Raw genomic sequence first — 13106 nt, 5'->3', positions numbered from 1 at the left:
ATAATTTAGAGTTCAAAACCTTACCTTTATGTCACAGATTACTTAACATTTAGAGAGTAATATTTTATATAAATTTTATAATATTTATTAATCACTAAGTTCACAGCATATAGTTCAGAATTCAAAATCTTGCCTGTATTTCTCAGGTTATCTAACATTCAGGGTATAATATATCTTCATGTTCTTCAGAATCAAAATAGTTTTATTGAAGTGTAGATAGTATTCTTCTGCAACTTTACTAATTTGTGTGAGAAAGTATGACACTCATTCTTTTGATATAGCAATAATATTTGAATGTTATGTGAGTAAAGAATTGACAAAATATTGAAGAGACAACTTATAGAATTTTAAGCACCAGACTTAATGATCTGTTTATTGGTTGAGTGTATGAAATGCAGTTAAATTAATGTTTTCCTTAATTATCAAATCAATGTGGATTACGTAATTGCTTCCGTGAGATTTGGTGTGCCAATATGGCATTTAACAATAAACAAAATGGAAATGTGTAGGTACTTGAAGAAACAAATATAAAGTTTACATTAAAAAGAAATGTCTTATGTTTAACAAGTGTATATTTATCTATTTTACATAGATATAAAAAACATTTAGAATTAAAATGTATCTCTTTGCATCAGGATATCATTATAAGAAAGTCAACCACAGTTATAATCTAACCTAAAAATGATGATGTTATATGTAATATAATTTTTTTTCCATTAGCACATAATTACATAGAATTCATCTTTGAACATGTTTGTTGTTTCCAAGTGATGCATGTTGATTGTTCTAATCATATCATGACTTAACATTCCTATTTGTTTGCATATTTGTAGTTTTACAATAGTAAGTTTCCTCACTAAGTTTTGTAGTGTAACTGTTCAATATTAAGATGTCCATCCAGCGTATAATGCTACTGAATTAAACTTTTGTTTGAGAATTTTTATTTTATTTTATTAGATATATTTTTTACCACCCATTAATTTGTTTATTCTTGTATGATATCATAATCTACCATTATATACATGTTGATCTGTCTCTGAGTGCATTCCATTTGTTTATTTTTTTTAAGAATATCATATTCCCTACATTATTTATAGTATTTTTATCATCATTAACCACTAGAAGTGACAGGAAAGTAAACTTTTATTCATCAGATATTTTAGATCACAAAAAAGTAGAAAACCAGTTAGCAAGTGCTATGGTTTCAATTAATGTATACAAAATTGTATATATTATTATCTATATAAGCAGAATGAATTCTTCTTATTAATGGTAATTTATTATCAGTCAAAAATGTAAAAATTAAGAGTAAGGATTTATTTAAATACCTTAAGGGTAAACAAAATATTAGAATGGAGGTAGGATCTTTTAGGAATGATAAAGGCTGATATCTGATGATTATGAGATGGCTGGGCTATTAAATTTTGCTTTTTCTTCAGTTTATACTACCAAAGATTTAAGTATTCCATGTCTTGAACAGTTGATAAATGGAAGTGAGGTTAAACTACTGAGGTAGTTAAGAAAAAAATGTGAAATTTGAAAACAATAAGGCTCATTTGCCAGATAATATTTCCTCAAGGGTGGTTTTGAATGGAGTTAAAGGTTAGAATATGTGAACCACTTATTACTATTTTCTTATCAGTTTTTGAATAGTGGGCATGATTGTTTTATTTTGAATTTTGTGCAAAGCCACATGAGGGCTATCTGTGCTATATACAGTCATGTGAAAAAAGTTAGGACACCCTATGAATGCCTGTGTACTTTTGTAACATTTTTGGATATATAGATATTTAATATCAATATTTAAAATACTGAGAGATTATAGGAATATAACTAAACAATTACAACTGAAGAAAAGACTTTTCAAGATCTTCTGTAAATGTAATTCTACAAAAATGCATATTCTAACTGAGGAAAAAGTTAGGACACCCCCACATTTATTCCCACTTAAAATGGCTCAACTCACACACAGGTTTATCACACCAGGTGCACATGATTAGAAGATCGTTACTCAGCATTTTGAATGAGGCTTGCCCTATTTAAACCTCAGACATTCAGTTTGGTGTGGTTTGTGTAAGGTTGTAGGCGTTGGTCTGGCGAAGCTTCCGCGAGGAGGTGCTTACGGTCGGCGGATTAGCTAAACTCTTCGCCCAGTATTTCACAAACACCTTTGTCACCCCTAATATCGCATCCTTCGATCAACCTCATTATATTCGAACTACCCAAACCGTGAAATCAAACCCAACTTTGTTCTCCCCCCATTTTCCCATCACTCTCAAATCAGACCATCACCCCCACTCTTACTACACTCGACCCATAACATTAACGGAAATCAAACTTATTCTTAAGAAAATCAAAAACAAAGCTCCTGGACCCGACTGCATTAGTAACCAAGTTCTTAAAAAACCTTTCTGACACTAACCTTAAGCACCTTGTCTCAGTCTTCAATCTTTCTCTACTCTCAGGATACTACCCCAACATATGGAAATCCGCTTTAATTAGAGTTATACCGAAAAAAGACAAAGATCTTACTATTCCAAGTAATTACAGGCCGATCAGTCTCCTGAACACACTGGGGAAACTTATGGAAAAAACTATAACCAATAGGATTAATTGCTATCTCAAACCAACAACCTAATCAGCAAAAATCAAAATTCTGGTAGGAAAACAGACAAACCACTGATCACCTCGCACGCCTCACAGAATCAATATTTAAAGGATTCAATAGGAAACAAACAACTGTCGCTACTTTTCTTGATGTCCAAAAAGCATTTGACTCAGTCTGGCATGATGGCCTTCGCCATAAAACCTTAGCCATCGGCATCCCTCCTATCCTAGTTCGCTGGAAATCCAGCTTCCTCATTAATCGTAAAGCAAGTATCAAGATAAACAACTCCATCTCACACCCTTTCAGTTTTAATGCAGGCGTCCCCCAAGGTTCAGTACTCAGCCCACTATTATATAATATATACGTTAATGACATACCTTTTCCCTCACTTAACTCAACCCTCATTTCACAATATGCAGACGATATCGCCATTTGGAGCACCTCATGTAATCCCCATACTGCAGCCTCACGTGTTCAAGCATCCCTGAACGCAGTATCCAAATGGTGTAATAAATGGCGTGTCATTTTAAACCCCTCAAAATCTCAAGCTATAACCTTCCATAGAAAAGTCAACAAGTACAGGAAAAAGTTCCAAACTATTAAACTCAACCTGAATAACACTGACATTCTTTTCACAAAATCTGTAACCTTTCTAGGTCTTACTCTAACTAACAATCTTTCCTTGACCCCACACTTTCAGGAAATCGCCAAACGAGCAAGCAATAGAATCTTTTTCTTGAAACGCATCAGTGGACCCAACAAAGGATGTTCCCCCAAAACCATAATCACCATATATAAAGCATTCATAAGACCTCTTTTCGAATATGGTAACCCAACCACTTGTAACATGTCTGAAAAACAATATTCACTACTACAAAACTTGCAAAACCGGGTCATTAAAATTGCCTACCGTCTTCCCAACTACACTCCCCCAAGCTACCTCAACTCCCTAACCCAACTATCACCAATTAAGGACCGATTTATCAAACTCTCCAAAAACTATTATACCAAAGCTTATAACGGAAACCGCCAAACACAGCAATTATTTCAAATAGCAGATACCCCTCTTACCTGGACTAAGTATACTTCGCCCTTAAATTGGACCATTAACCATAGTGACCAATGCTAACTAACCAAGTGTATACATGCCATTAACATTTCTTTTATATTTCAGGTTGGGCACTGGGTGGGTAGATTTTTCAGCGCCCACCCAGTGAAAGTGGTTTTCTCCGGGTACTCCGGTTTCCCCCACACCAAAATGTTTTGCCATTGGATCTACAGATCCCAGGCAACTAGGCCCTGAAAGGTCCGTCTATCCCTACACTTCTCTATCCACCCCTCCTATTCCCTCACTCTCATGCACTGTTCTCCACCCTTCAATTTTTCTTACTCTCTATAGCTACCTTTCTACCACTTTCTCCCTTCACCACTACTCTTGCCTCTCTCTCACGCTACTGGTCCCAAGAAAAATGCAAGACCCGCTGCAGCCTCGATCTTCCTGCTCGTGATCCAGCTCTCCGACTAAAGCCTATCATCCTGGTTCTCCTGTTCCTCAACAAATATCATAGTCACATCCTGACACATAACAATAAAATTGATATTCTCCCCTACACGACACATCACACCTAACTCATGTGTGGGGCTGAAGAGAAACAAAAGTTTCTGAGTGCCCCTGGTTTGCCTTAGGGATATCCCTAAGGTTTTAAAACCAAAACTACTGTCAAGTCTAAAATAAAAAAATAAAAGTTGGTGTGTTCCTGACTGTTGAAGTGAGAGTGAGCATCATGGTGAGAGCAAAAGTACTGTCTGAGCAGCTTATGAGTCTGGTAACGGATTTAAAAGATCCCAAAATATTTTGAAATCAGCCACTCCACAGTCCGGAAAATAGTCAACAATTGGAGGGCTTTCAAAACAACTGTCAACATTTCCTGGTATGGTCGTCCAAGCAAGTTAACTGCTAGAGCAGACCGCAAGATGCTAAAAGAGGTCTCCAAACACCCTAACATGTCATCACGGGACCTACAGCAGGCTCTGGCTACTGTTAATGTGAAAGTGCATGCCTCTACAATCAGAAAGAGACTGCACTAGTTTAACTTGCATGGGAGGTGTGCAAGGAGGAAACCTTTGCTCTCTAAGAGATACATCAAGGTCAGACTGAAGTTTGCCAGAAAAGATGTACACAAAGACCAGGACTTCTGGAATGATGTTTTTTTTGGACAGATGAGTCCAAAATTGAATTATTTAGACACCAGAACAGAGAATATGTTTGGTGTAAACCAAATACAGCATTCCAGGAAAAGAACCTCATACCAACTGTGAAGCATGGAGGTGGAAGTGTCATGGGTTGGGGCTGCTTTGGTGCAGCAGGAGCTGGACAGCTCACAATCATAGAATCCACCATGAATTCTACTGTGTATCAGAGGGTGCTTGAGGATCATGTGAGACCATCTGTAAAGAAAGTAAAGCTGAAGCAGACCTGGACCCTGTAACATGACAATGACCCAAAACATACCAGTAAATCCACCAAGGACTGGCTAAGGACTAAGAAATGGAGAGTCCTGGAATGGTCAAGTCAAAGCTCAGATATGAATACCATTGAGATGCCTTGGGGTGACTTGAAACGGGCTGTACATGCAAGAAACCCCTCCAACATCTCACAGCTGAAAGAATTCTGCATTGAGGAGTGGGGCAAACTTTCTTCAGGCCGATGTCAAAGACTGGTAGATGGCTACAAGAAGTGTCTCACTGCAGTTATTTCAGACAAAGGGGGTAACACTAGCTACTAGGGGGTAGGGTGTCCTAACTTTTTCTTCAGTTAGAATATGTATTTTTGTAGAATTACTTGTACAGAAGATCTTGAAAAGCCTCTTCTTCAGTTGTAATTGTTTTGTTATATTCCTATTCAGTATTTTAAAAATTGAGATTAAATATCAATATATCCAAAAATGCTACAAAATACACAGGCTTTCATAGGGTGTCCTAACTTTTTCACATGACTGTAATACATAATATGGATGGGAATTCCTTAACATTTTTATGAAGGATAGGGATTTTAGTGTTAATAGTTGATCAGTCTCTTAAAGCTTGTCCATGCAGTGTCCTGTTGCTAGTGGTAAATCAAATAGGATTGTAGCTTGTATCTACAGAAATATTGAATACAAGTCCAGAGAGGTTATAATTTCATTGTATAGGTCACTGGTTAGGCCACATTTCAAACATTGTATTCAAAATTGGGTTTCTTACCTTAGGAAAGAGTTCAGAGGAGGATTACTAGAATAGTTCCTGGGATGGAAGGGTTGTCATATGAAAAGAGGCTGAAATCTCCCAAATAATTTTCTCCTGAAAGAAAGATGAGATAGGGAGATCTTATTAGGGTGTTTAAGATTGTAAAGGGAACTGATAGTGTTGATGCATCATCTTTTTTCATATTTAACAGTAAGAACAATAGGACTAGGGGACAACGCAAATAGAAAATTTGGCAGGGTAGAAGTCATCTTCAGCTAAGAAAGTTTCATTTATCTAACAGTGTGGTTTGCCTTTGGATGTTGTAAAGGCAGTAAATTTCTTAAGTGAGTTTAAGGAAAAGCTTTAAGTTTCTAAATGATGAGAGCTAGCTTTAATATATATTTTTTTCAATTATTTTAGTTTAGAAAATGGAACAGATGAGATGGAGCAGTAGGTTCCATTTTGTCCCAAAACATTAGATTCTCAGCACAAAAAAACAGTTAGGCCTCACTTGGAATATTTTGAGTAGTTTTGGTCTCTGTTGATTTTGCTAGAATGAATTCAAAGAAGCATTACATAGATGAATTTAGGGATGTAAGAGTTATAGGGATAGATTATTTTCTTTTGATAAAAGAAGTGTAAGAAGGGATATTATGATGATTTACAAGATTATCCATAAGATCAATTGGATAAAGGCTCCTCTTTTTTTATATATATATTCTAAAGATAGTAATTCAAGAAGACATAAGATTTGGAAAAGACAACTAGAGTTCCAGTTAATACAACTTTATTGTTTTAACAGATTGATTGACTTATGAAATGAGTTGCTGTTGGCAAAATTGAAGGCCAGCATTTGATAGGAGTTTAAGAGGGGAATTTGTGATTTCCTGAAGAGTAAAGGGTGGATTCAAAAGTTACTGTAACAAAGGGTGGATATGCAAGGACAACTTTGAAGGATTAGATTGTTCATTGCTGTGTGTTATGGTTCCTAAGAATATGGCTTTTAATGTTGTGAATTTAAGTTACAATTAATTTGACATGTAATTTAAATGTCTATTAGAGTTTCCAACTATTTAATATGGGATGCATTTTTTCATTTAATAACAAACTTAATGAATTACATGACATTGTATGTCTTGGTTTTGACAATGGGAAATTTTCAAGAGACAATGATCTCCACTTTAGATGAAAAGTAATGTGCAGAGATTGAAGGTAACAATAGAAAATATTAGATTTGCTTGTGGAAATTAGCATTTTGATGGCTTTCATTATTTTCAGTATGTACAAAAATTGACATAGTTTTTAATGGAGCACTGAATATAGGAATTTTAAATAAAATATTGATTATAATAAGTAGTTTCTTTGTATGATAAAACTTGCAATTTGTGGAAAACAATCATAAAAAGTTCTATTTTTATGAGCTTTTGCTAAATTAATAGGCTTTCATATTTTGTAGAATCTAATACAATGATAATGAGTGCTTAAATTAATTTTTAAAACTAGTGCTATATTAGAAAATATTTATTTTTATAGGCAAAATCTGTTAATGGAGATAACATTCCAGTTGATTCTTCTCAACCAAATCCAAATGATGTGGAATTTGATAATCTGTATTTAGATATGAATGGGATCATTCATCCATGTTGTCATCCAGAAGATAAGTATGTTTATTATTGTTATAAATCAATGTTATTTTAAGTCAAAATTTCTTATAAGTATGGGATGACTAAATTTTCATATAAAAATGGAAAACTCAGATCCTAAAATTGTGACCCTTCCATTTTTTTATGGAGAATTATTATAAATTATTCTAATAAGTATCCGATGAAAGGGATGTATTCACTTATGACCTTTTCTTCTACGGGTATTTGTGAAAAATAAAAATACATTTTCTCAATGTATTTTTTTTTTTTTCTTGGTCAGGAGTTTGCTGCAATATTCTGAGCAATTGTCATTCTTGTTACCCTTAGTTTACTTGAACTAAGTGTTGGCAAGAAACAGTGTCTGCCATTTGCATTGAACTGGCTTACTGTTTTGGTGGGTGTGAAATCATATGCTCGGTTATATATGCAATGTTGACATCTGTTAAAAGCCTGCCTTATATGCAACTTAAGAGACAACTGCAGAGGTTGAGATGTTGAGTTGTTCATGATGCTGAATAACAAGTATAAGTGTAGAAAAAAATTTAAAGTTCACTGAAGAAAATGAAAACAAGACAATTAGGCATTCCACAAGGAACAATATACCAAAAACCAGAACATCTGGTCACTCTATTTAAATTAAGAAAGAAGAAGAAGGACATGCTAGGTTTACTAAAGTGGGCAATGGAAGAAAGAGCTAGTTCTAAATTTGTCACAGATATTTACTTCAAATAAATTTGAACCTCTGACTGTTTAAGAAAGTGGGGAAGGAAAGATATTAAGATACATTTAGTAGAGACTTTTCTAATTTAAGTGACCTGTAAGGTTCTTTAGAATTCTTTTCCACAGTACTGCTTTGTTTAGACATGAATTTTTAAGAATACAAAAACATTTTATGAATATTATTTTAAACTTTTTCACCTTTTGTAGCATACTATTCTATTTATTTTCTTTACTATGAAAAAGAAAGTTACCAAACTTTAATATACCAGTTACAACTTTTCCTTTTAATTCTTGCACAAGGAAGCAAATTATGGTAATATAATAACAGCTAGGCAAACAAAGGGAAAAATTTACTGATGGTGGAACATAGTGCATGTTCTGACAGATCATTGGTCTGTCTTCTTGTATATCAATACTAAGGAATATATGGTTTATATGTTATTACAAAGACAAAATACACAGGAATTAAATGACACAGAAATGGTGTCAGCAGGTGACAGGATGTAGGTAGAGGCCAAGTCTTCTCAACTGTATGAATGATGAATAGATCCTGCCAAATATGGCAGATTTTGCTGGGGCCATTATCACAGTTTAGTGAGAGTTACTTTGTTTTGAGATTTCTATAGATTTTAAACAGACTCCTTTTCAGTTTTGTGTTGGTGTAGGAGAAAAATTTCATTTCAAAGTATTTTGTGACCTTTTTCATATTGATGATACGTTAAGGCAGATATCAGCTATATTTAGCAAGGTCTATTCACTGTTCGTACACTTGACCAGACCTATATCCTGTCATTTGCTGACATAATTACTGTAATGTTTAATCTCTGTATCTCTAATGATACATACCTTGTGTTGCTTAATACTAATTATATCTGAATGAGGTGGACCAGTGTTCTGTCAAAATGTGTAGTATGTTCTATAATAATTAAACTTTTCTTTATGCTTATAAATCGTTTTCTTATGTGATGATTTTTCTGTAGAAAGTAAGGTGAAGTCAAAATATCTGAAAGAATATTCATTTCACAGCAATCAATTAGGTATTTACTAATTCAAGTGAATAAATATATATGTTGCTAAAAATATAAACCTACATCTTAATATCTTCTAGACCAGCCCCCAGAAATGAAGATGAAATGATGGTTGCTATTTTTGAGTACATTGACCGTATATTCAGTATAGTAAGACCTAGAAGGCTTTTGTACATGGCTATTGATGGAGTGGTAAGTTTATTTTCACGTTATCAGATCATCATTTCAAAGGCACTTGACATATACTAATATTTTAAGTTCCTGTTTACTGTATTTTTGCATTTTCTGAAATTTTATTTCCTAGAAATTCATCAGACTGTTCTTATTTGTTGTAAATAAGTTTTGTTAGTTTACCTTTTTTTAATTGTTTTTTACTTCATATAGAAGCAAAGCTTTCTCATTAATGAAGAAATTTCAGTTGTCACTTCTCTAAAACTTGCACTGTAATTAGTTCATGTTGTTTCTGAAAGAAAAATTCAGTGTATTTGAAATCTCAAAGAAATGTCATTTTGTAGGAAAACGTGCTGAGAATAAGATGAAAATTTTATAAATATTGATTGAAAGTTATCCATCAGAATTTGGGAAATATGATAAGTGTTTAAAAAGAAAAACACTGTTCTCAACTAAAACATATTGCTGAATGGAAATCATTTGTAATTATGGTACTGATAGGAAGTAAATTACCATTCTTTGGAAATGTTTGTCAAACATTAAGAATTTATAAATGAATGGTATGTATGATCATGTAGGTACGCGTATCCATCGAGAGGAAATGGTACAGAACATGTTCACTTGTATGTGATCCCATTTGTAAGTCCCAGGAACAAAGAAATTGTATTTGACAATACGTTTGTGCTGATACATGTATTCTTGAAACTATTGAGCAAGATCTATTGTCTTTCTCCATTGGATTTTAATGTATGACAGTAAAGACTTATTTTGGAAAAGTTAAAAATTTATGCCTTTATATAATGGTGTTCTGTTTCTTAGATTAATGTGCACTGTCTAATTTGAATTTCTAATGCTACTGTTATGATTTGTGTAAAAGTAGTGTGAAAATTTTTCAGTTATTTGATGAAAGTGAATTGTAATATATTGTAGACATTTCTGAAAAGCTTTTTATTTTCAGATTATGATGATTAAATGTGATTTAATATATCATTTCAAAATTATTTAACAGCTTAAACACATTTTCAAGATTAGAAGTATAATTAGAACAAGGCTGTTTGATGAAAAGAGTTAGTGTAGTAGTATCCTAAGTTTGTGTGTATATTTTATGGTATATTGTTGCTTAGGGTTTAAAAGAGTTATGTACTTTTACAAGCAGCCATTTGGATTTGAGATACCACAGGCACTCAAAGATCTTCAAAAAGGAAATGTTATAGGATGGAGTGTTTGTGTTATGTTTGAGACAACTAACTGGATGTAAAAAGGTGGATTTACCTGAGAAGCTCAGAATTTATAATTATTTGCTTATTTAAGTTTTATAAAGTGTTCAAGAATCAAATAGTGCAATCAGTGGTTACTGCAACTTTTTTTAATAACAACTATTAATTCTTCAGAATTTATTCAGTGAATGAAAAAAAGGTTTGTGCAGTATCACATGGGTAAAATGTATATGTATATATGCTTGTATACATTACATTATTAGTGTAAATTTATGACAAGTATAAAGTGCAGGTATGGAATCTACCACAACTGGACCATATTAATTTTTGTCAGAATCTTGACCATTGTAATACTGAAAGTGCATTGTTATGGCATATATTTATTTTTAACAGTATTTCATTTTCATAAACAATCAACTTGGACTGTACTAGGCTTAGCCCAAACAATTGTTTTTTGAGTTAAGTGATACCTCAAAGAAGAGAGGAATTTTCTGAACTTTTGATTTCATAATAATCAGTGCACTGTGGCAGGTTAAGTGTATTTGTACTCACAGTCCAGGATCCATTGATTGGAATCCAGTTTTCTGATAACTTGCATTATATTCAATATTGTTTTATGAATCAGTTTCAAGTTTTTTTGAATCTGAAATGCAATAAAATCATATTCAAATAAATTTTGGCTGATGTATAACTTCCAAAGTTTTTATGAGCATGCTGTGTTTGAAATTAGGAATGAAAAGGCATTTAAATGCCTTATGATTGTAAGTTGATTGAACTCAAATATGTTCTTGCAGTTTTCAACTTATAGCAAATGTTTTATCTTTATCTTACGAGTCCAGTTTGGATTTACCTTCTAATCTTTTTCCTCAAAATCATTTGGATTTGTGGCTTTTCTTTGTCCCTTCTGATTCTACTCCTCCCTTGGTGGTGGTAGGGGGGGGGGGCTATTTAGTTTCTTCAACTTCCTGAATTTTTTGATTCAGGCTAGGAGATTTACTCTTATTATGTGACAAGATAACTAGATCTTGTACCTTCCTTTGTCTTTTTTGCTTGCCTTCATTTTGTGCCTCCTGGTGAAAGTATATTTCTTTGACTGCTGACATGTTGATATCATAATTTAAAGTGGTTGGCATGTTTGTAGGATTTTTCTCTTTCCCCTTAAGTCCTGCTATATCTGGATAGTTCCTTTTATCCTAAGCCTCTGGCAGCTAAGGTATGGGAGTATATCCATCTCTACAATTCTTTTGTCATCTGTTTCTCACTTAAGTCATTTGCAACCTGATAACTTGTTTCGGCTTGTCAGATCTGGAAGTGTTATCTAACCCATTTTACCTCCTTTTGTGGTGGCCATCTGCACTGTGTATTTATTGGGATCCTTCAACTTGTTTAGAGGTGGATTCACAAATATATATTTTGCATATTTTGGTCTTTACATGTGAGGTATCTTCTGAGTTACATCTCATCAGATTCAACACATTTGTCTTTTTCTGCCATTTCATTTATCCAGTGGGGGGACATTTTACAGTTTGGTATTCAGACTTTTCCCAGTGCATTTCTCTTACATTTTTTATATGTTTGGGCAACTTTCTTCTGGGAAAATTTCCCTACCTCATGGCAGTTATTAACATCTGCTTAATTATTAGGAGGAAGGGGTACTTTTGCCACAGTCTTGTTTCTTATTTTATATGGCCCTTTACATCTTGATTTCACTGGATCCCATATAGCAAATGTTTCTCAGACAGGTTTGCTTTTCCCAGTCTAATTCTACACGAGCATTTGATTTGATTAGTTTTATTTCTGAGGAGTGAGGACAAATACTTGTGATTCTGGACCTTATGAGTTCTATTCATTTGGTTGAGTGTGGCATACAGGATCCTGTCATTGAGTCTGGGGTGTTGCCTTTTGGACTTTTTCACTTTGTTTTTGCTTACTTTCTTATCATGATTCTGGTGATGTGAAGTGCATCACTTCATGGCTATAGGTTGTGATCCAATCAAAAGTATATATAGTTATCATACTGTGGTTTAATAGCTTTAGCCACCAATGAGAGATATAGGACCAAGACCCCCTAATTACAACCTTTAGTTGTGGAACCTTTGCTCTCTGGTTGGAGCTGGGTTATAATGATGATTACTCATGTACTATTCCACTCTTGATACAGGAACTAAGTTTCAGATGACAAGCATTTCTGTTCTGGATGTAGTGCAGTTCCCTCACTTGTGTACCAATTTTATCTTGGTACAATACTGTTCTATGCAGATGCTTTTTGTATGTGTTGTGTCTGTACCAGCTACTCTGCCTTCTCATTTTGAAATTCTGTTATACTGTTAGTGAATAGTAGGTATGTTTTGGAAGCTAAGATTTTCCTAAACTGAAAGCGCATTTTCAGTAATACTTCCCACCACTGAAACTCCCCAAGAGCTAGTGTTAGTGTAGGAAAGTGAGGTGCTTATATTCAGTACCAGAATAGAGTGTGCTTTGGTGAGGGTGAATA

At 33.9% G+C, this 13106-nt stretch overlaps 1 protein-coding gene across 4 annotated transcripts in view; it reads left to right on the top strand.

The window, feature by feature from the left end:
* Rat1 (5'-3' exoribonuclease 2 Rat1) overlaps positions 1-13106 on the top strand; it is a 79343-nt gene that overhangs the window by 1226 nt on the left and 65011 nt on the right. For all 4 annotated transcript variants that reach the window (XM_076504096.1, XM_076504095.1, XM_076504093.1 and 1 more), the window contains exons 3-4: positions 7367-7494; positions 9305-9416. In XM_076504096.1, coding sequence (XP_076360211.1) covers positions 7367-7494; positions 9305-9416 — 240 coding nt within the window. The remainder of the gene's footprint in view (positions 1-7366; positions 7495-9304; positions 9417-13106) is intronic.

The sequence above is a fragment of the Tachypleus tridentatus genome, chromosome 6 (genome assembly GCF_004210375.1).
Source record: "Tachypleus tridentatus isolate NWPU-2018 chromosome 6, ASM421037v1, whole genome shotgun sequence".
NCBI classification, from domain to species: domain Eukaryota; kingdom Metazoa; phylum Arthropoda; class Merostomata; order Xiphosura; family Limulidae; genus Tachypleus; species Tachypleus tridentatus.
This window is presented reverse-complemented; position numbering and strand designations above follow the sequence as displayed.